This window comes from Myotis brandtii, unplaced genomic scaffold (assembly GCF_000412655.1).
Source record: "Myotis brandtii unplaced genomic scaffold, ASM41265v1 scaffold454, whole genome shotgun sequence".
NCBI lineage: Eukaryota > Metazoa > Chordata > Mammalia > Chiroptera > Vespertilionidae > Myotis > Myotis brandtii.
In genome coordinates this window covers 1384312-1405771 of record NW_005367354.1, presented here as the reverse complement: position 1 = coordinate 1405771, position 21460 = coordinate 1384312, and the positions used below count along the sequence as shown (strand labels likewise).

The following is a 21460-nucleotide window of genomic DNA, read 5'->3' as shown; positions in this document are numbered from 1 at the left end:
GGCGGAGCTCGGGACGCGGAGGAGGAGCCAGGCAGCCTCGGGCAGCGGGGACACAATCCTACGGCATAAAACCGCGAGCCCCGGACGAACCGCTGCACCCGGCGGGCGGAAAGCTGCGGGAGCGGCCTCATGGGAGAGAAGCAGATCCTGTGCGTGGGGCTGGTGGTGCTGGACATCATCAATGTGGTGGACAAGTATCCGGAGGAGGACACGGACAGCAGGTAGGGGCGCTCGGGCCCCTGAGATCCCAGGGGCCGCTGCAGCCCCGCGTTGGTGCCCTGAGGCCCAGACTACAGGGCTGGGGCTGTGAGCGTCCAGCCTCAGAAGCGGGGCCCCGCGCCCTCTGTCCGGGATCTGGGGAAAGAATTGAGTCCTTTAGTAATGAGACCCCGGCTTCAGATAGCAGTGTGTTCACCAATTCCCATTTCAACCCTGGGACTGTCGGGCATGATTATCCCCGTTTTACCCACAAGCAAGTAGAGACTCAGAGAGGAAGTGATTTGTCCAAGGGCACGCAGCTAGTCCGGTGCAGGGCCAGTTTTTATTATTATTATTTATTTTAACAACAATATCTATGCCCTTGCCTCTCACTAGCATTTACTTCTAATTTATTTACCACATATATATCTCATCTATTTCTCTTTTTAAATATATTTTATTGATTTTTCACAGAGAGGAAAGGAGAGGGATAGAGAGTTAGAAACATCGATGAGAAAGAAACATTGATCAGCTGTCTCCTGCACACCTCCTACAGGGGATGTGCCCGCAACCAAGGTACATGTCCTTGGCCGGAATCGAACCTGGGCCCTTTCAGTCCGCAGGCCGACACTCTATCCACTGAGCCAAACCGGTTAGGGCTCATCTATTTCTTTTTTAAAAATAACTCCTTATTGTTGAAAGTATTACATATGTCCCCTCCCCCCTATTGACCCCCTCCAGCCCCACCCCCCCCCCGCCTTCACCCCTCTATCATCCATTTCTTTAAAGAAATTGAGGGAGCTTACAATATGTATGGTTAGTGAGACTGGTCAGGAACACTTAAAGTATTTGAGCTTCACTATAGCTCAGGGCTTGCTGGCCCTGGAGGGGCCGTTGGAGGTGCCGGGGGTTATGGATGGATTGGTTCATGTGCCAGGACAGGCCCTTCCCCGGTGTTACATTCCGAAAGGAGTTTAGCAGAAGTCCCTTTTACAGAAGTCAGTGGGAAACATCCTCCTCGCTGGTCTGGTGGAAGTCCAAGAGTCATTGTTGGTTCTCATATTTACTCTTGATAAGGGGGACACCGTTACACTGCAATCCCAGGAAAGCGTTCTGTGGGCGGAGCGCAGGGCTTCCTCTCGGGGCAGCCCAGTGCTTGGGATCCTGGGAAGAACTGCTCCTTGGCCATCCGTTGTCTCAGCCACAACTGGATAAAAGGCCAGTTCAAGGCTGGGCCCAGCGAGACACGCCTGTCTGATAGCCTTGAGGCGAAGTGAGCGGCGAGGCCAGGCGTTCCTCAGGCGTTGGGTCCATCCAGCCCTGTTGGATCACAGCAGCCCAGGGGAAGCGTGGAAAGACCGGCCAAGTCCTTTCTTGGTAGATGTGGAGGAATTAGATGATTGTTGTGAGGCCGTGTGCTTAATGAGCGGCAGAGCGGCAACCGCAACCCAAGCCTCCTGACTCCGAGTCCGGCGCTCCAGCCCTCGTCCTGCACAGTCATTGCTTGTGCTCCCTGTCCCGCCGGAGCTGACCCTCTGCTTTGGCTGCTCTGTTTGCCAGGGGTTAGAGCCTCTTGCCAGGGGTGCAGGGGCCGTGGGGGAGAGGCACAGGGTGTGCCTTCCTCCGGAGGTGGCTAGGAGGAGGAGACCTGGCCCCCCGCCCCCCGGACTGGGGCTGGTTCCGAAGGCAGGAATAAGTGAGGGCCTCTCTGAAGACCTTGCCCTGCTCTCCATGCCCCTTGCTCTTTTTTTTTTTTAATTGTTTTATTGTTTAAAGTATTACAAAGAGTATTACATATGTCTCCTTTTTTCCCCCCGCCCTTGACAATCCCCTGGCCTCCCCTACCCCCCAGTGTCTTATGTCCATTGGTTATGCTTATAATCATGCATACAAGTCCTTCGGTTGATCTCTTACCCTCCCCTCCTGCCCCCCAACCCTCTCCGGCCTTGCCCCTTGCTCTTGAGGGTGTACCTCCCTCCCCCTCACACCCTTGGCTCTGCTGCTCCGCAGAGCACTTCGGTTGAGCTCAGGGCCTCTCTCCTGTGCTCCCATCCCACCCAGCCCAGCTCTTTCACTCTGTTGTGCCTCCCAAATGAGCAAGCCTGAGTGGGGACCCCGGCCTTCCGCACCTGTCCCAGGCTCTCCGTGCTCCATGGGCAGCGGGGGCCTCTCGGGAGCTGCCACCCGGGACTCGGCCAGCCCTGAGGAATGGCCCTGCCTCGCAGAGGCCAGGCCGAGAAGAGCCTTCCAGAGAGCGAGCATCCTCCTGGTCAGCAGATCCTTTCTGGACGTGAGGGTGGGTGTCGGTGTGACTTTGAAGGGTGTCCAGAGAGTAGAACTGTATCGTCTTCCTCTGAAAACTCCTCCAAGGTGGGGCCTAACTGCTCTTCATTTAAAAATACGGAGTGCATTGCCGTGGTTTGGGAGTCAGGAGTAACTTGGTGTGATTTTGAGCAAATCGGATTCCCCTCGGCCCCTCTCTTCTCTGCTCGAACATTTCTCTAAAGGTCACAGCTTGAGAAAGGTGTGACCCTTTACAAATCAGTCTCCTTTTCCCAAGGCGGAAGGGAAGTTCAGGGTGACGTTTGTGCACAAATAGACCTTTGTCTAGAAATTCTGCTGCATTCGTTTCCCTTCACGAGTGATTCTTTGGGACTTGGCTCACAGTTCTTCTTCTTCTTCTTTTGGATCTGGGAGAATAGAAATAGCAGCCTGCACTGTGTACCTCCCAGTATCGTTGGAGCACAAATGAGAAATCATGAAAGCTTTTTGACTATTCTTCATGTTACCGTGTTTGTTCTTGGTGATGCCAGTGAAGTTATACAGGTGTATTTTGAGTTAGTTTCCTCTTGTTAGACTTTCAGTAAAGATGGAGAAAAAATAAAGGTAACTGCGTGAGGTGGTGAATGTGTCAACTAACCTCATTTGTGGTAATCATTTCGCAATGTGTGTGTATATCAAGTCACATGGTGCTGCTTAAACTTACAAAATGTTAAATGTCAGCTACATCTCAATAAAGCTGAAAAAAGGAAAACAAAACAAAAATAATGGAGGAATAACTGGTCTTCACCCGATAATCTTTTTAACAGTTAGCTCTCCTCCTCTTATATGATCACCATGTCCAGGGTTACCTCCTGTCTTAGTTTAACCCGAGTTATTATGGAAGTGGCTCTACTCACACAGGAGCAGGCAGTAAACTGAATACCTTTGGGAAGTGGCACTTGGAGTTGTCCAGCTCTTAAGGGGAGGCGGACGGTACAGCAGCTGTCCCCGGGGGAGAGATGGGCCATTACGATTGGGGAGGAGCTAACCCAGAGGGAGTGGAACCCTCACATTGTAATGGACCTGAGTGAGTGGTTTCCTGATGTCGTAAGAATAGGTGGAAGATGGAAATTAATTGCCCTGGCCAGGGATCGAACCCGCAGCCTTGGTGCATCGAGATGATGCTCTAACCAACTGAGCTACCTGGGCAGGGCCTGGCCTGGGTGCTCTCTGGGGGAGCTCTCCTAGCGATTACATCCTGCGAGCCGGACCCAGGGCACTGTGGTCAGCCCTGGTCGCCCCAGGACGAGCCTGCTGAAGTTGCAGGGACCCTCCTTGTGTTTTACAGGTGCTTGTCCCAGAGATGGCAGCGTGGAGGCAATGCATCCAACTCCTGCACCGTCCTCTCCCTGCTAGGAGCCCCCTGTGCCTTCATGGGCTCACTGGCGCCCGGCCATGTTGCTGAGTGAGTGGAGGAGGGAGCAGGGGAGGCCTGCCCACAGCGGGGAAGGGAAACGCAGTCTTCACCCTGGACGGGTGGGCTGTAAGAAACGGTCTGTGGCCACCAGGAAAGGGTGGGAGGGCACGGAGTGGAGTGCCGGCCTCCCGGAGCCTCCCTGGGGTGGCTTATCTGCCGCTCAGATGTTAACGCTGCTCCTGTTAAAGGTTTCGTTTCCACAGCCTGGTTCCTGGGCCCGTCGCTGGAGTCTGCTTCAGCTTCCCCCCCTTCTCCTTCCTTGCTTCCAACAGACTGCGGTGGTGCGACTTTGCCCTTCTTAAATCCCTAACCCTAACCCTGGCTGTGCTTGAGGCAGAAAGCAGTGAGGGACCTGCTGTACCCATCCTCCCTCAGGGTTGTCCATCATCCATGGTCCAAGGGTCCAGGCTTACAGTTTCTTTCCCAGTTGAGGGGGCGGGACCAGTGCTCACGTCCCCATTGTTCCCTGAAGCAGCAAGAGCACCCTGGCCCGGGAGATCCTGAAGCCACATGTTAAAGCTGGGCCAGACCCAGGCCTCCCGGCTCATCGCTGTGAGGCTGTGTGTGGTCCGTAAGTGGCCCACGTGCACTCGGTGCTGGCTGCCGCAGGGACCAAGCGCCCTTTGACCCCTGGCACTGCCGACTCAGCAGGCGTTTATCAGGGGGCGAGGCCCACACTTTGCCCACTGCGGGCACGGGGCAGGCTCCAGGCTGCTGGCCTGTGAAGCCCAGCCCTTTGAACCGTGGTTTAGGAGGATCTGCTGCCAGCGCCCAGCGCCCTGAGCCACAGCCAGATTCCTTTCCTTGGGACTGGCACGAAGCAAATTGGGGTGAGAGCCTGCCCTGTGAGGTGGGACAGAGGGACCCGGAGCCAACAGCTGGTCACTCATTAACCCTCTTCAGCAACTGCCTTCCCCCCCAGTTAGAGGCAAGACCGGCTCTTGCTTAGAGTAGTGGACCCACCTTTGTGTAGCAATCGTGCTGATGGCGGGCCATTCCCCATTCTCCCCACGTGTTCCACATTCAGTGAGCACCTACCATGTGCCGGGCACTGGGTACAAAAAGTTATTTGGCAAACAGACCATATTTTCTAGGCTGTGGAAAAGCTACTATTTAAAGGGTCCTTGGGGTCTGAGACAAGGACCCATGTCCTGACCTGCTGTGTGAATTACATGCGGTTGAGTCGGCCCCAGCTCCTGGCGACCCTCTGAATGAGTGGTGTCCACAGTGTCCTGTCCTCACCAGCCCTGCTCAGCTCCTGTGGCTTCTCTATGGAGTCCGTCCATCTCAGATTTGCTCTCCCTCTCTTCCCGCTGCCTTCCTTTTCCCAGCATTATTGTCTGGTCACCTTTACACACACCTGTGTTGTCCAGCTCTGGTGTTGCCAGAAATGGGGCCCAGCCTCAGTGAGAAAAGCCAGGATGACGGCTGGACGACTGGCCTACGTGCCAGGTCCTGGGCACAGCACTGCGTTTTCAGAGAGGGCCCGGGGGGCGCAGTCTCGGCTGGTGCAGTCTTCCTGGGGGGCTGCCCCTGCCCGGCTCGCTCTGATGGGAGGGGATTCTGGGTAAGAGTCCTGTACCAGGCCCATAGGGAGGGCCAGCAGGCACTGGGAGCCAGCTCACTGCCCGGGAGGGTTGGCTTCACTGCAAGAGGCGAGGGCAGTGAGCAGCTCACGAAGCCCCAGCTTCCTGGCCGGGCACAATGGAGGCAGGTGTAGAATGCAAGGACTCCCTGTAGGACTGGAAGGGACTTCGGAGAGAGGAGAGCCCTGGGGACCTGTGCAGAGGGCGGCGGGGCAAAGTGTCACCTTGGTAATGATTAATTCTGCCTGGGCCTCGCGTGAAGCAGGCCACGGTGCCCTCACCTGCCTGCTGCAGACAGGGCAATGCTGTAGGCCCCAGGTCTTCCCGGGAACTTTATGAATGAAGCAGATCCTTTCCGAGAGAATGTCCCTTAGTGTGTTTCTCACTGAGCTCCAGCCTATGCATTCCTGCCTCTCCCACCTCCTTGCACAGCCTGACAGCCGGCGATCTCTAGTTCCCTCCTGGCCCCCTCTGCTTGCACCCTGGGTCCTCGCGGCCCTGCCAGTGACCTCCGGGCCCCCAAACCTTGTCAACTGCACCTCCCCCGGGTTCCTCCGCTGGCAGTTTTGTCCTGGATGACCTCCGGCGCTATTCCGTGGACCTACACTACACAGTCTTTCAGGCCACAGGCTCCGTCCCCATCTCCACCGTCATCGTTAACGAGGCCAGTGGCAGCCGCACGATCCTACATGCCTGCAGGTTCGTACACCGTCTGCGCCTCGCCAGCTGCCGCCGCCATCGCTGAACTCGCAGAACAGGCCTTCTCTTACAGGAGGGCCCTCAGCACCCGCGTGCTCCAGCACCTCCCCACCCCCGTGGAAGGTCCGGGCCACTTGTAGGCTCTAATTTGTGTCTCCTTGCCCTTCCCTTGGCCCGGGCTTCATCCCAAGTTTCCTGGTGACTGACTTCAGGCAGCGGGGTGTGGACGTGTCTCAGGTGGCCTGGCAGAGCCGGGGGGAGACCCCCTGCTCTTGCTGCATCGTCAACAACTCCAATGGCTCGCGCACCATTGTGCTCTATGACACGTAAGGCCCCTTGGCCTCGCCCTGCCACACCCACCAATCAGCTCTCTCCCTTGCCGCCACGGGCATCCCAGTTGCCCACCCTCTGTGGCCTCTCTGTTTGTACCAGAAATTGTCCCTATGCCAAACTGCTCAGTGATTTCTGAATTGTTCTCAATGAGGGGAGATGTGAGGTGGGAAGGGGTGGGCTTTGCTCTGCTCGGCAACCTGGCCTTGGTCAATACCAAGGATGGGCAGGCAAAATGCACCAAATGTAATTTGTGATGTGATTCCTCCATCATTACTCAATCAGCAGCCCGCGTTTGGGAGTCGGGAAATTTTTCTGGGGGTGGAGGGATGGGAGATGTGATTCAAACCATCTTAAGCCCTGAGGGGACCCGGTGGGATTTCCAGGGTCAGCCTCAGAGCTGCCGGCCTGCAGCCTGGCACCAAGGAGCTGGGGTTTGGGTGTTCAAAAAAGATGAGGCCCTGCCAAGGTCCCAGCGTAATGAAGCCAGCCACACGCACACACCATTCGCAGCCATTGATGTGCTAAAAACTGTGGAGAATCTCAGAGGGTTCGTTTACTGGGCACATAATATGTGCCAGGGGCTATGTTAGGGCTGAGATGGCCTAAACTCAGCTGCCCTGGGGCTCAGGCCCTCCCTACTGCCCAGCGTGACCACTGCATCTAGAGAGACAGTCATCCTAGGACAAGCTTTGTGGCCAGGGGTCCCTGGGCTCTGTGCGTCCCAGTGAATGAGTCGGGGGCATACATGCTAGTGGCAACATTCACATGGGGCAACCCTAGTCCTCTGCCCATCAAGCATCAATCTGTAGCAACTCTGATCAAGGACACAACATGGGTGTTCCCAGGAAGGGAGGCGGAGAGCTCTGAGGAGAAGTGTTTGTTGCCTGCTGCCTCAGTCCAGGCATGGCCACACTCTATGTTACCTGCAGCCACCTGCAGAGGCCTGTGAGGCTGGGGGTTGGGGCCCATTTCCCGGGGAGGTGCAGGTGCCACAGCTAGCCAAGTGGATGCAGGCTTCGGCTCCGGATGCAGAGAGGACATGGGCTGTGTGTAGGCCTCTGGCCAAGGAGGTCAAGGCAGAGCCTTGGGGGGTGTCCACACCGAAATTAGTCAAATATAAACTCATCCTTGAGCACTAAGCTTAACCACACGGTTGTGACACGGAGCCGCCAAACTCCAGGCCGTGGTGCTGTCACTGCTGTGGTGCCAGAAGTGAGCTCCCAGCAGAGGAGCCATGGCCTTTGTAGTTTCCCAGGGCACTGCATGCTGGGAGCTATGTGTGTGGCTAGCAAGGGGGGCGGGTCCTGGGAATTGTAGTTCTCGGTGCTCTTAGGGCATTCTGGGAGATATGGTCTCCAAGGCACACAGAACTGGCACCTTGACACCTACTTAGGTTGAGTTTGCCCTTATAGCACATCACAGCCCCCAACACAGGAAGGGGCGCCCTAGCAGACTGCCTCCAGCTGTCTGGGTGGAGCCAAGTGGGGCAAGGAGTGTTGTGAGTTTAGCTGGGGACGGGGTCTGTCCCGGAGCTGAGCCTCGGAGGCCTGTGCTGTAGATCCAGCTTCCGTCAGTGCCAGGCATGAGGACGCCAGCAGCCTGTTGGACTCCTGGCCCTGGCCAGCCTCTCACCATGCCACGTCTTCTCTGTCCTTCCCATCTCGTGACCCAGGAATCTGCCAGATGTCTCTGCTGTGGACTTTGAGAAGGTTGATCTGACTCGGTTCAAGTGGATCCACATTGAGGCAAGCTTTGCTCTCCCTGTGTCTCGAAGGGCTCAACCTGCCACCCCTCCTCGTGTTTTGCCTCCTTCTTGGTTTCTTTGAACCATGAAGTGCCTTAGAGATGAATGAATCTGACCCCCACCCCCTTCCCATTCTACTCTATGTTTTTAGGTAGAAAACTAAGGCCCACAGAGATTGGGTGACTTACTCAAGACCACACAGTAGGGTGTAGGCACCAGAAGCAGGATGCTGGCCCCAGGCAGAGCCCCGTGCTCTGTGCTACAGGCCGCCCCACACTGGCAGGAGCCTGGCTGTAGGAGGCCTGACCCATACCTCCCTCCCACATACAGGGAACTAGAATCTTCATTGCAGGAGAGGTTTTGGAGTCTGGCGGGGGAGGAAACCCCAAGAAGCCCCAAGTTCTCATCCTTGCCCTGTCGCTAACTTCCTGTAGGTCCTTAGGACAGTCTCTTTTATTCTAGTCTCTTCATCTATGAAATGCAAGGACTGGTTGGTCAGGTGTCTAAGGTCCGTGATAGCTCTGAGATCTTTAGATTGAGAATGGGGCTCCCAAGCCACCCTACTCCCTCACCCAGAGTCTCAGCAGGAAGGGACGAACGAGCCAGAGTGGCTGGGCAGTGCCCAGCAGTCCTGAGCGGCCCTGCTCTGCTCCAGGGCCGGAACGCGTCGGAGCAGGTGAAGATGCTGCAGCGGATAGAGCAGCACAATGCCAGGCAGCCTCCGGGGCAGAAGATCCGGGTGTCCGTGGAGGTGGAGAAGCCCCGAGAGGAGCTGTTCCAGCTGTTTGGCTATGGAGACGTGGTGAGCGTCCCGGGCTGCTTCTTGCCGCATCCAGCTAACGTGGTTCTTAGAAGGAGCCGGAGAATTGCCTTGTCCTGCCTGCCGTGCCTGGAGCAGCTAGCTCCTCATGGCCCGCTGGTGTTGGCAGGAAGGGGGCAGAGCAGAGGCCGATCCCCAGCTCTGGGCTCTGGTCCCCAGCTCTGGGCTCTGGTGCAGGCCTCGGCAGTCGCCCAGGAAAGCTTCTCTACCCCAGGGGGTGCGTAGGTAGGAGGGAGCCGAATGGCATGGGCAGGGCGAAGGCAGCCAGCCACAGGGCGAGCCTGTGTGGAAGCATCTCCTCCCCGGCCTCCTCGGTCTTTTTCTCTTCAAAGGAGGGAGAGGACTGTTTTCCGAGGTGTCCTCCAACTCTGGGGAGGGTGACAGGCTGTGGGAGCCACTCGTGGGTGAGGGAGGATGGGCAGGGGCCTTGCGCTCGTGGATTTGAGCAGGGTGGGGTGTAAATGGGGTCGGGTTGACAATCTTAGCATCACTGTGGGAGCTGGTTAGTCGTCAGCCTTGGCTGCAGGTGAAGAGATATGGATGCCTGAGCCCCACCCCTGTTGGTTATTTGATGGGTCGGGGTGGGGCTTGGGCTGAAGTATTTTTTACCAAAACTGTCTCTGGCAATTTTTTAAAAAATATATTTTTATTGATTTGAGAGAGGAAGGGAGAGGGAGAGAGAGATAGAAACATCAATGATGAGAGAGAATCATTGATCGGCTGCCTCCTGCACGCCCCCTACTAGGGGACCGAGCCCGCAACTTAGGCATGTGCCCATGACTGGAATTGAACCCGGGACCCTCCAGTCCACGGGCCGATGCTCTATCCACTGAACCACACTGTCCAGGGTGGCAATTCTAATTGTGGTTGGTGTGAGGTCTCTAAGGTCCGTGATAGCTCTGTGGTTGGTGTGGTTGGTGTGAGGCAACTTCCGAGGCCCTACCCCTTTGTTTTTAAGATGAAGAAACCAGACCTCGAGGGCAGAGTTGTATGAGAAAAACAAACCCCAAACAAAACTGCCCCGGAGAGTTGGTGGTTTCAGTTGGCAGTGGTAGATTCCACCCCAAGATGGCGCTCCAGGCTCGCTTTGGGTTTTCAATTGGGAGGAAATTCATGGATCCTAGAACAAACAGACCAGGGCGTGTGCCCCATTCACAGGCTGTATCCTGGCATATCTTGAGCATGAAAACGTGTTCCTGTGGGGCAGCCACATGCTGTTTTGGGGGTTGGGGTGGCCACGTGGGAGGAGCGGGGTCATAATATGGGGGCAATGCTAGGCTGCTGGCGGGAGTGCCTGAGCTCGGACTAGAGTTAGGGTGATCGTCAGCCTCTCCCACTGTGCACAGGTGTTTGTCAGCAAAGATGTGGCCAAACACTTGGGGTTCCAGTCAGCGGTGGAGGCCCTGAGGGGCTTGTACAGCCGTGTGAGGAAAGGGTGAGCTGGGGGAGCCAGGGAGGGTGGGTGTGGGAAGTGGGGGAGCCTGGACTCGGGGTCTGCCCTGGGGAGAGGGACTGAGACTGGGGCCGGGGTGGGCTCGCACCCAGCTAAGCAGAGGGTCTGGCAGGGCAACGCTGGTCTGCGCCTGGGCTGAGAAGGGCGCCGACGCCCTGGGCCCCGACGGACAGCTGCTCCACTCCGATGCCTTCCCGCCGCCCCGCGTGGTGGACACTCTGGGGGCCGGCGACACCTTCAACGCCTCTGTCATCTTCAGCCTGTCTCAAGGTGAGTCCCTCAGCAGCAGGCACCAGGCTGGGGCCGGGCCCTGCCCCGACGGCCTGGGCCTGGCTGATCCAGCGACTTGTCCCTCCCTCCAGGAAAGAGCATGCAGGAGGCGCTGCGGTTCGGCTGCCAGGTGGCCGGCAAGAAGTGTGGCCTGCAGGGCTATGATGGCATCGTGTGATGCCCTGTGGCAGCAGGCAGCAGCTCACACCCCCTTGGGGGCCAGTGTCACTGGCTGCTGCCTTCTCCCCTCTGTCCAGCCTGGCATCGGGGCGGCCCTGCTCCTGGGCAGACGCTGGCCGCGGGAGGGCTCCACCTGCACCTGGGTCCTGGCATCTCACACCGCAGAGCCACAGAGCAAATAAACCTCCTTCCCAGTGCCCGTTCCTTCTGGCAGTCTGTCTGTCCTTGCCCTCCCAGCTCCTCTGGCTGGGGCTTCCCCCCATTCTCCCGGTTCACCTCCCCACCCAGGCCCGGAGGAGGGGCTGCTGGGCCAGAGCAGCAGGCGATTCCAGGCTTGCTGCCAGCTGTGCCCGTGCTGGAGGCCGGGTTCAGGGATCGGTTGTCACAGGGAGCCTTTCTGGCTGCGGAGGACACCCCGCTGCCTGCCGCTGGCTCAGGGAACCTTCCAAATAGCCACAAATCACGAGAAAAGCTGCTCTGGGCCCTGTGCTGTCACCAGGCCCCAGCTCCGTCCGTGGCCCCAGGAGTGGCTCAGCTGAGCCGACTCGCTCTGTGGTTTGGTGGGGACTTTGCCTCCAAGAATAGCTTCCCAGTGACCGCCCTGCAGCCTGAAAGCCCCACCCACGGAGCCACCCTGCGGTTAAGGCGGTGCCTCAGCCACAGATGTGACCCGGGTACAGGGTGCTGCTGTGCCCGGGGGAGACCAGGGCTGAGGGCACGGGGAGTTGGGGCAGGGTGTGTGAGGCCACAGGCAGGCCTGAGTGCTGGGTCACCGTGGGTACATCACTGAACGCAATCTTCCTCAAGGTCCTTATCGAGCGGAGCTTATTCCGTGGTCATGGGATTGTTGTGAGGATAAAATCACACAATATGAAACGCCCAGTGCAATGCTGGTGTGTACGAGGCTCTTGATAAATCGCAGTTACTGTTAATATTAAGGGGGGGTGGGTACAGGGTGATGGGGCACATCTGCCCTGAGCTGCAGGCGGGCACTGGGTGTCTGAACACCAGGTGAGGGGGCACAGGAGTGTTTGGACCCCAGGGGGACAGGGAGAGGCTGAGCGCTCGCACCCGCTGGGAACACGGGGAAAGCTGAATCCCTGCCCCTCCAAGAGGCCTGTCCAGTCCTCATACCCCCACCGCCCTCCCTGAGGTCTGGCCAGGCTGGACCAGTAGACAGATGGCCCAGGGGGATGAGTTTATTCAGTTCTTTATTGGTTGTCCGGGCCCTAAAGCTGCCCCTCAGCATAGGATCTCCATGAGCTGCACCTACTGGGACCAGGAGCAGCCAGAGGTGGTCCTTGTCCCAACACACACCCCCCGCCCTTCGGAGCGCATGTTGGCGCTGAGACTGCCCGGCACACACCTGCATCCTCGAGGCTTATATCTCGTCGTTCTCCAGTTGAATAGCATGAACCTCAAACTCACTTGGGGGGTTCTTAGACTCCTGTGTTTCCCCTGGCAGCTCCTCCGCTTCCTTTCCAGCGTCCCTGGCCTCGGCCTGGGCCCCAGCCTCCCCTCCGGGGCCTGGGTCCTTTTCCCCAGCCTCCTGTCCAGGCTCCAAGGGCTCCTTTTCGGCCTCCACCTGTCCCTCCTCTCCTCTGGGGCCCAAGGCTTCCTGCGCTTCTTGTCCTGATGGGCTCTTGGCTAACAGGGGCTGCCTCCCCAGATCTTGTGGCTCCGGGGGCTCTTGGTGCTCCGAGTGCCTCGGGGCCGCTCCGGGAAAGTTGACGAGCTCTGCCGGGGTCATGAGCCCGTCCCCATTCAGGTCCTGCGTCTCCAGCACCTCGTCCACGACCAGGACCACCTGTGGGAGCACACAGCTTCCCTGGGGTCCACAGTGACCGGCGATGCTTCCCGGAGCCCTGACCCTCCCAACGCCCCTCCCCGCTCCCTGACATGCAGGCTGTGAGCATTCCTGGGGATTCGCCAAAAGAGTCAAGATGAAAAAGACCAAAGCCCCAGGGAGCTGGGTCTCCTTTGAAGGAAAAGGGTTTTCCCCTACCCCCACCCCGACCCCACCCGCCCCAGGGAGCTGGGTCTCCTTTGAAGGAAAAGGGTTCTCCCCTACCCCCACCCCGACCCCGCCAAGCAGGGCTTACTGGGTTGGTGGTGGGAGAGTCAGCGGTTCCAGGGGCCAGAGCTGCTGTCAACATGGACATCAGCTCCAGGCCGTCCAGCTGTCCACTCTGGTCATAGTCATGGAGGGCAAAGAGGTAGAGCAGGACTAAGGGAAAGAAGCGGGGTCAGAATACACCCAGAGGACAGGAGGAAGCAGGAGGCCACGGACGGCCCGAGGCCAGTCCCCGCTCTGGCTGCCCTGAGCCTCCCACCCACGGGCCCCTGGGCCCAGCCCCTCACCCTGCTCCCGGCTCATGTGCTCCGGCTCCTCTTCCATCCTCTCTAGTCCCTTTAGGTAGCTCCGCAGAAGTCTGCCGGAAAAGCGGACAGTCAGCCCCTGGAGGCCAGCCTGCACCCCACGCCTCACTGCCAGGCCCCCAGCCCAGCGACTCACCGTAGCTGCTCCAGGCCTGGCTGGAAGGGGTTGAGTAGGGGCTGCTGCTGCACTTCAGGAACCGGCCTGGAGGACGGAGGGGAGGACCAGCCTTGCAAAGAGCCTCCCTGAGGGCCCAGCCTCCCAGCCTCCCACCCCCAAGCAGAGTTCTCGCCCCAGACCCAGAGGGAGTTGCTTTCCCCAACTCCCCGAAACCTTGTGGGGGGAGGCCCTTCGGGCTCCTCAGAGCAGAGCCTTACTCTCTCAGACTCTGTGTTTGCAGATTCCTACCTTAGATGGAAAGTGGAAACCCCATAAAACACCTGGCCAGGTAGAGCCAGGTGAGGCCACACCTCGCCCAGACAAGTTGGAGGCCCAAGAAAACAGCGCAGTCAGGGGTAGGGCAGTGTAGATCGGGGCAGTGATTCTATTTTGATGCTGGGCCAACGGGCAGGTCTCTGGCTGAGCTCAGAGGCACTGCCCACCTTGATACAGGCCCTGTTTACACCAGGACCAACTGGCCTCTTTATTTTCCCAAGCTGTGCCACCTATGTTGGTTTTGGAGTTTAAATCTGCTTGGGGTCTCCGCCCGTCTTTTTTGTTTGTTTGTGTCAGTCTTTAAAGCTCAAGATTTGCTCTCAGGTTTGGACGAGGCTATCTGGCTGCCCGAGCCGATCCCGACCTGTGACGCCAGGGAGCTGGCAGAAGCCACGGCAGCAACTCCGGTCACTGCTGCCGGCCCTGCCGCTCCTTGTCTGTCCCCCGCCCCACCAGCACCCCCTCTGCATCGGTGGGAGAAAGGTGCTCAGAGAGGTGCGATGACCTGCTGACCCCTAAATCTTCGGCGTTCCCTCTCTCAGTCTTGATGAGAGGATTACACCCCTTCCCTGGCCCCCAGCTTCTTCCCCGAGCTTCACGCCTCATTGGAACTGAGCTCCTGGCTCCAATGAGTCCAGCAAACACAGATCACGTGCCCACTCTGTGTAGGGCCCTCCACCAGGCTCAAGGCAGAGAGGTTGAGTGGGTGGGCAGGGATACAGAGGTGAACAGCGCACGTCCAGTCTCCTGCCTCCCAGGGGGCCCACCACACCCTCGGGTTCCCCAGAGACGCTCCTTGCTCCCAGCCCACGGCCCAGAGCCCGTTTGGTCCCATTACCTCGTGGTTCCATCCCTGGGGGCGGCCTGACTCAGGGGCAGCAGCAGCAGCACAAACATCATCGTCCAAGGTGACATCTCTCCTGGAGCTGGAACAGGGAACACCTTCCCTAGGAGCAGAGTGAGGGGGTCAGGGGGAGGGGTGTCTGCACAGAGTGGGGATCGGTGGGGTCCACGGGAACGTCTCCTCTCCCTGCCTCCACCTCTCCCTGCAGCCCAGGTGACAGGACACAGGGACATCAGTGACGCCCCCCACCCCTCCCCCCACCCTTCCACCCCCCCTCCCCGTGGAACTTTGCTCAAAGTAAATTTGACTCCAGATCCAGGTGTAAAGTGCACGAAGACCCGCCCTGGAAGGGGTGCGGTGGCAGGAGCCCCTCCCACACCCGGTCCTCTGGCCCTGCAGCTCGAGGGGCTGGGAGGAGGCAGTTCAAGTACATCTGGTTCAGTTCACTCGCTTTACAGATGAAACCAGCTCAGAGAGGTTAAGAAAAGGGCCAAATTGGAAACGCAGAGAGAGAGAGACAAAAAGACCAAGACTTAGAGAGGCAGGTTGTTGGGTTGTATTTATTAAAACCTCACCGAAGAACAAATCAAAAGAGACGCAGACTCCTTGAAACAGGTCTAAACTCAGGTAGGGATTTAAAACACAACAAACCAACAGTGGCCCCAGGAACTGGTACTTACGAAGTGCAAGTAGGAAATCAGATCCCAATATGAAGGAAAAAACAAAAACTTCCCCCTTAGACCTACACTGTGCAGGCCCATTGGCAACAAAGCCACTTGATGACAGAAAAACAGTCAGAGAGAGAGAGAGGACCATGAAGCTTCCTGATTGGTCCCGGGTCTGGGCACATAGCTGAGCGTTCCTGAGGAAGCAGGAGCAGCAAAGCCGAGACCCGAGACCCTCTGCCCATCTCTACGTGGCGAATCGCCGGTCCAGGCAGGGGATGAGGAACCCCCTGAAGCGGTGCCCTGCACACTGGCTGGCACTGAATTTTTCTGGAAAAAAGGTTTACAGCGTTTAGTGCAGTGGTTCTCAACCTTCTGGCCCTTTAAATACAGTTCCTCGTGTTGTGACCCAACCATAAAATTATTTTCGTTGCTACTTCATAACTGTAATGTTGCTACTGTTATGAATCGTCATGTAAATATCTGATATGCAGGATGGTCTTAGGGACCCCTGTGAAAGGGTCGTTCGACCGCCAAAGGGGTCGCGACCCACAGGTTGAGAACCGCTGGTTTAGTGGATGCTCCAAGAGCACCATGACCCCGACAAGGTTCAGAACCACTGCAAGGGGTGACAATGCTTCCTAAGGGGTGTGGAAGAGCAGGGAGCCCCTGGTTAACAGGGAGATACAGGTGGGAGCCTGGCCATGGCTGTGCCAGCAGAGCTGCCCCGCGAAGCACAGCTAAGCCTGGAGTCCACACGAAGATGAAGCTGCCAAGAGTCCTAGAAACCGTGTTCAGTCTCCTGTGCATCTGTTGACCCCAAAGGATATAGTGAGTCTACACAGTTGGTCCACAATCGCCAGTGGCCAGATGGGTTCCGAAGCCACAGCTGCCCAAAGGTGTTCGCAAACATCGGCTGGCAACATAGGTCCTTGTGCTTTAGTTGTTGGACCCGGGAGAGAACATAAGGTCTTGGGCCCCTGCAAGGGAGGCAGCTGGAGCTGAGATCCTCTGAGTAACTGGGGACCCTCGGAGGTCGCACCACAGTGGACACCCCCCGGTAGAAGAGTGGACTAGAGAAATATCCGGGCCTCATGTCCGGGAGTCTGCTGGTAAACGTCCCAGTGAAAGTAACTCCAGAGCTGGGCAAAAATAGAAAGTATCTTTTCAAATGTGATGAGTTGGCAAGAAAGTAAGAAATTCTCAGTACAGAAGCAGTAAAACCAGTCATCTCGAGGAAAAGTGAGCTTGTAGTCAGCCTTTGCCTTAAGAGTTTTGGCCAAACCCAACCCCGGTGAACTAGAGCTATCAGTTTGAGTGCTTTGTGCAACAGAGGAGACCAGAGAGAAAGCCTGGACCATGCAAGGTGAGGAGACTAACAGGAGATCCCAACAGCTCAGCTCTCAATCGAAGGATGAGCAGAAAGGAAGAAGGGCAGCACAGAGTCCTGCTTGTTTTGACCTTGGTGCTGAGTAGAAAGGAGAAAAACATCCTCCCTGAGAATGTGTGATAAGCCTGCTCTAATGTGGGTTCGAGGCCAAATTAATGCTACCTCTGTGGCTCAAAACCCTAAGCAGATCATTTATTTTGAAGTGGCCCCTGGTTGACAGTGCCCCCAGTTGACTGACAGAAGAAAATGTCCACAACTGAAGGAACACAACTCCAATCCAGGGCTCAAAGAAGCTCCATAGGTAAAGGTTCAAGGAGCATGAACTCACAGCCAAAAGTCATAAACATACAAGGAAATAAGACACTGTGAATAAGAGCCAGGTAAACAACAGCAGGCAAAACCAGAGTTGTGAAAACTAAAGATATTACAATTCTCACACACATAACATAAAGAATATTTAATACGTTTTAAGAAATTAAAGAGAAGCTTTCAACTCTGAGAAAGGAATAAGAACATAAAAATGACCAAGTAGATGTGAAGATGAACCAACTATAATGTATGCAAGTATAAAGAAAAGATGGATTATAAAAAAAAAAGAAAGAAATTAAAGAGAAGCTTTCAACTCTGAGAAAGGAATAAGAACGTAAGACCAAGTAGATGTGAAGATGAACCAACTATAACGTATGCAAATATAAAGAAAAGATGGATTTAAAAAAATACAATGAGTGAGTTACACAGATTAGACACCGATGATGTGAGAATTAATGACATGCAGATATGCACCTGGGAGCCCTGAGCCACCATGGCAGAGGTCTGGCGGCCCTGAGGCCACCATGCTGAAAAGGCCAAGTGGAGAAACACCGAGACATAGAGATGCCTGAGGAGCCCCAGCCATTCGGGACTCCAGATGCTCACACCTTCCCAGCCCCACGACCACACAGGTGAGAGAGCAAACCTTCAGGTGATCCCAATCCCCGGCCTTCAAGCTGCCTCAGCCAACACAGAATGCAGCAGAAATGTACTTGTTTCCACGCCCTGCCCAGACTGCACACTGTGAGCAACGGCAATGTTCTTGTGCTCAGCCACTAAGGTTTGAGGTAATCTGTTAAATTGTCACAGTAATTTAAAAAAAATATTTATTGATTTCCGAAAGGAAGGGAGGGAGAGAGAATCAGAAACAACAATGATGAGAAAGAATCCTTGACCAACTGCCTCCTGCATGCCCCCTACTGGGGATCGAGCCCTTGACCGGAACCGAACCTGGGACCCTTCAGTCCACAGGCCGATGTTCTATCCAGCCAAACCAGCTAGGGCTATCACAGTAATTTTTGTTTTAATCCTCACCTGAGGATATTTTTTCCATTGACTTTTAGAGAGAGAAGGAGGGAAGGAGGAGGGAGAGAAAGAGAAACATCAATGTGAGAGAGACACATTGATTGGTTTCCTCCCACATGACCAGGGCAGGGATGAACCTGCAACAGAGGTACAGAGGTACATGCCCTTGACCAGAAATTGAACCCGAGTCACTTTGGTCTGCGGGCCGATGTTCTAACCACTGAGAAAACCGGCCAGGGCATCACAGTAATTAGAACTGGTCTAATGAGTGTGTGGCCTGTTCTAGGAAGGGTCCTGTGCTTAGTCTAATGCTCTGCTCTCATCGTCTTGAAATTCTTAATCTTATTTTAGCACTGGGCCCTGAAAAGTATGTACTTGGTCCTGAACACTGCCCACATGAATTGCTATCACTCTCCTCTTCGTTCTATGTATCTTCACATTTATGCAGTTATTCAGTATGTGCAATTGACAGAGAACAGAGCTTTGGAACCAGCCAGACTTAGGTTTGAATCCCAGGCTCACCACACTGTCCCTAATTAACTTGGGGAAGTTAATTATCCTCACTAAACTTTAGTTATCTTATCTGCATAATGTAGAGAGTACTTACATCATAGGGTTAGAGTGAATATTAATTGGGTAATGAATTACTTCTTGCACAAACTAATGAGTAGCCTCTCATTCTTGTCCCTGCCTGTGCTATCTTCTCCATTTGTTTGTTTTGGTTTTATTCTTTTTTTCTATCTTCTCCATTTAAAGACCCCTCCATACTTATATCAGATTACTCTTCCTTTGCTGGAACTCCACTGCTCCAAAACCTTCAATGGCTCCCTATTTCTATTACAGTCCAGAATCCTCACCTGGGCATTCAAGACCTTCTACAATCAGATATCAAGTTACCACATTAGACTCATCTTCCAGTGCTCCCTCACACTAACATTTTGCTTCAGGGTTAGTGGAGTCTCCTGACATACTTTTCACTTTCACTATTTTTTCGTTTTTTGGGGTTATTGAGTTAATTATCCTCACTAAACTTTAGTTATCTTATCTGCATAATGTAGAGAGTACTTACATCATAGGGTTAGAGTGAATATTAATTGGGTAATGAATTACTTCTTGCACAAACTAATGAGTAGCCTCTCATTCTTGTCCCTGCCTGTGCTATCTTCTCCATTTGTTTGTTTTGGTTTTATTCTTTTTTTCTATCTTCTCCATTTAAAGACCCCTCCATACTTATATCAGATTACTCTTCCTTTGCTGGAACTCCACTGCTCCAAAACCTTCAATGGCTCCCTATTTCTATTACAGTCCAGAGTCCTCACCTGGGCATTTAAGACCTTCTACAATCAGATATCAAGTTATCACGTTAGACACATCTTCCAGTGCTCCCTCACACTAACATTTTGCTTCGGGGTTAGTGGAGTCTCCTGACATACTTTTCACTTTCACTATTTTTTTTGTTTTTGGGGGTTATTGGACGCTTTATCCACTGAGCCAAACCAGTCAGGGCTGGGTTATTGTTTTTTTGTTAATCCTTACCCGAGGATATTTTTCCCCATTGATTTTTAGAGAGAGTAGAAGAGAGAGGGAAAGACAGAGAGAGACACATGGACTGGTTGCCTCCTGCATGCACCCCGACGAGGGCCCAGGACAGGGAGGAGCCTGCAACCAAGGTACGAGCCCTTAACCAGAATCGAACCCAGGACCCTTTGGTCCACAGGCCGACACTCTGTCCGCTGAGCCAAACCAGCCAGGGCTTTTCACTTTCATTTTCAGAGTTTTTGCCCGAGCTGTTCCACCCTCTCCCTGGAATATCCCGGGCCTTCGTGATGGCCTTCACATTCTGGTTGTAGTGCACTTCACAAACTTAAGTGCTGTGGACTTTTCCTGTCATCTAAGTAATACTCTCTCAAGTCATGCTTCCAACGGTGACATTTTTGGTACAGGTAACCCACCTCCCACCATTATTTAAAGGAAGTCAGGCTCCGCCTGGTCCGAGCGGCTCAGTTGGTTGAGCACTGATGGTGTGCTGAACGTTTGCCAGTTTGATTCCTGGGTAGGGCACATGCCTGGGTTGTGGGTTTGACCCCCAGTCAGGGAGTGTACAGAAGGCAACCAATCAATGTTTCTCTCTTTCTCTCTCCTTTCCTCTCTCTAAACTTGTCCTCAGGTGAAGATTAAATAAATAGATAAAGGAAGGAAGTCAGGCTAAGGCACTTGTAGTAATGAGTAATGAGGTGGGCATAATGCGATTCATTCACACATATTTCTAAGTATTTACAAAGCATTTGTAAGCAACAGAAATAAAGCAATTATTGAACCACTGCCTGTCAAATAAAAATGTTCCTAATCATTTTCTATAACCATATGTGTAAACATAATTTACCCTAATGGCCACATGAAAACCACCACAACTGCCGGTTAACCGTTGCGATGTAATTCAGTAAAGTTATTCACATCCTACACATACGCGTGTGCGCACACACACACACACACACGCACACTCACACATGCACGCAGACACACGTGCACACACACACATACACATTCCCAGTGACCCTCTGGCCTCTGCTTTCTTCAAGCTTTTGTGCCTGTGCATGAGGCGAGCGGCCTTGGGGTTAGACCTCTGATCAAATCCTGCCTCTCGCAGGCTAACGGGGTGGTCTGGGCAGGTGTCTCTGGCCCTGAGATCTTCATTTTAATAACTCAGGGCAGCACCTCTCGTAGGGGAAGGGGCGGCTGCCACACCATGATGTAGGTTAGCTAATGGCTGGCAGCGAGCAGATGCTTCTTGAGTTCAGAGTCTCTAGGATGTGGCAGGGCCTTTGGCCTCGCATCCAGTGCAGAACGTCTCCCCCAGCGCCCTGTCCCAGTCCACGCCATTCCGCCTCGCTCCACTTCAGGACGGGAGCCTGGCACCCACAGGGCATCCATTCATTTCTTGCTAATTCTGTCAGGAAGTTATTTGGAACAGAATCCTCTCCCTTAACTTATCTCTGGTGCCGCCAGTGCTCCCAGCATCACCCCCACTCCCATACCTCTGCCCCACGCCCCCACCCACACCTGTACCCCCACTCCCCCAACCCACACCTCACTCCGCTCCCCTCGCCCAAGAGAAGAGGCCGTGGCTTACCCCAAAGGGGTCCCCCCACCCCCCTGGGAGCTGGCTCCAGCCTGCCCCGTCCCGCCGGTGGTGTCCTCGCCGGCCCGTCCCCCTCCGTCTGTCTAATGAGGATGGAACTCCTGCAGCCCCTCTCCCAGGCTGTCAGGCGACAAACGAGACCACCGGAGGGAAAAGCACTTGGGTGACTGCGAACCCGCAGAGCCACACGGAGGGAGCCCGGCTTCCCCCTCGTCCTCCCCCTGCTCTCAGGGTCACCCCTCCCGAGGCGCCC

General features: G+C 55.2%; 2 protein-coding genes across 4 annotated transcripts in view; one reads left to right on the top strand and one right to left on the bottom strand.

Annotated features, from left to right (window-relative positions):
• Positions 1-6: 6 nt before the first annotated feature.
• KHK (ketohexokinase (fructokinase)) lies at positions 7-11226 on the top strand. Of its 3 annotated transcripts, none has more exons than XM_005874875.2 (8): positions 7-221; positions 3809-3925; positions 6414-6548; positions 8228-8300; positions 8955-9101; positions 10466-10554; positions 10685-10842; positions 10935-11226. In XM_005874875.2, exons 1-8 carry the CDS (start codon positions 130-132, stop codon positions 11018-11020), a joined length of 897 nt encoding a protein of 298 aa, XP_005874937.1. In that variant the 5' UTR covers positions 7-129; the 3' UTR covers positions 11021-11226. The 3 variants fall into 3 exon arrangements, with proteins under 3 accessions (XP_005874937.1, XP_005874935.1, XP_005874936.1); XM_005874873.2 differs by lacking the exon at positions 6414-6548 and adding an exon at positions 6088-6222; XM_005874874.2 differs by lacking the exon at positions 6414-6548.
• Positions 11227-12216: 990 nt separating this feature from the next.
• CGREF1 (cell growth regulator with EF-hand domain 1) overlaps positions 12217-21460 on the bottom strand; it is an 11448-nt gene continuing 2204 nt past the window's right edge. The window contains exons 2-6 of the mRNA XM_005874876.2: positions 14673-14781; positions 13538-13603; positions 13384-13454; positions 13125-13249; positions 12217-12829 (exon numbers count right to left, since the gene is read on the bottom strand). Coding sequence (XP_005874938.1) covers positions 12404-12829; positions 13125-13249; positions 13384-13454; positions 13538-13603; positions 14673-14749 — 765 coding nt within the window. The 5' untranslated portion in view covers positions 14750-14781 and the 3' untranslated portion in view covers positions 12217-12403. The remainder of the gene's footprint in view (positions 12830-13124; positions 13250-13383; positions 13455-13537; positions 13604-14672; positions 14782-21460) is intronic.

Coding starts and splice junctions, on each gene's coding strand:
- KHK (XM_005874875.2), top strand. CDS start 130: ATGGGAGAGAAGCAGATCCTGTGCGTGGGGCTGGTGGTGCTGGACATC. Junction 222..3,808: donor GAGGAGGACACGGACAGCAG/GTAGGGGCGCTC, acceptor TGTGTTTTACAG/GTGCTTGTCCCAGAGATGGC. Junction 8,301..8,954: donor TCAAGTGGATCCACATTGAG/GCAAGCTTTGCT, acceptor GCTCTGCTCCAG/GGCCGGAACGCGTCGGAGCA.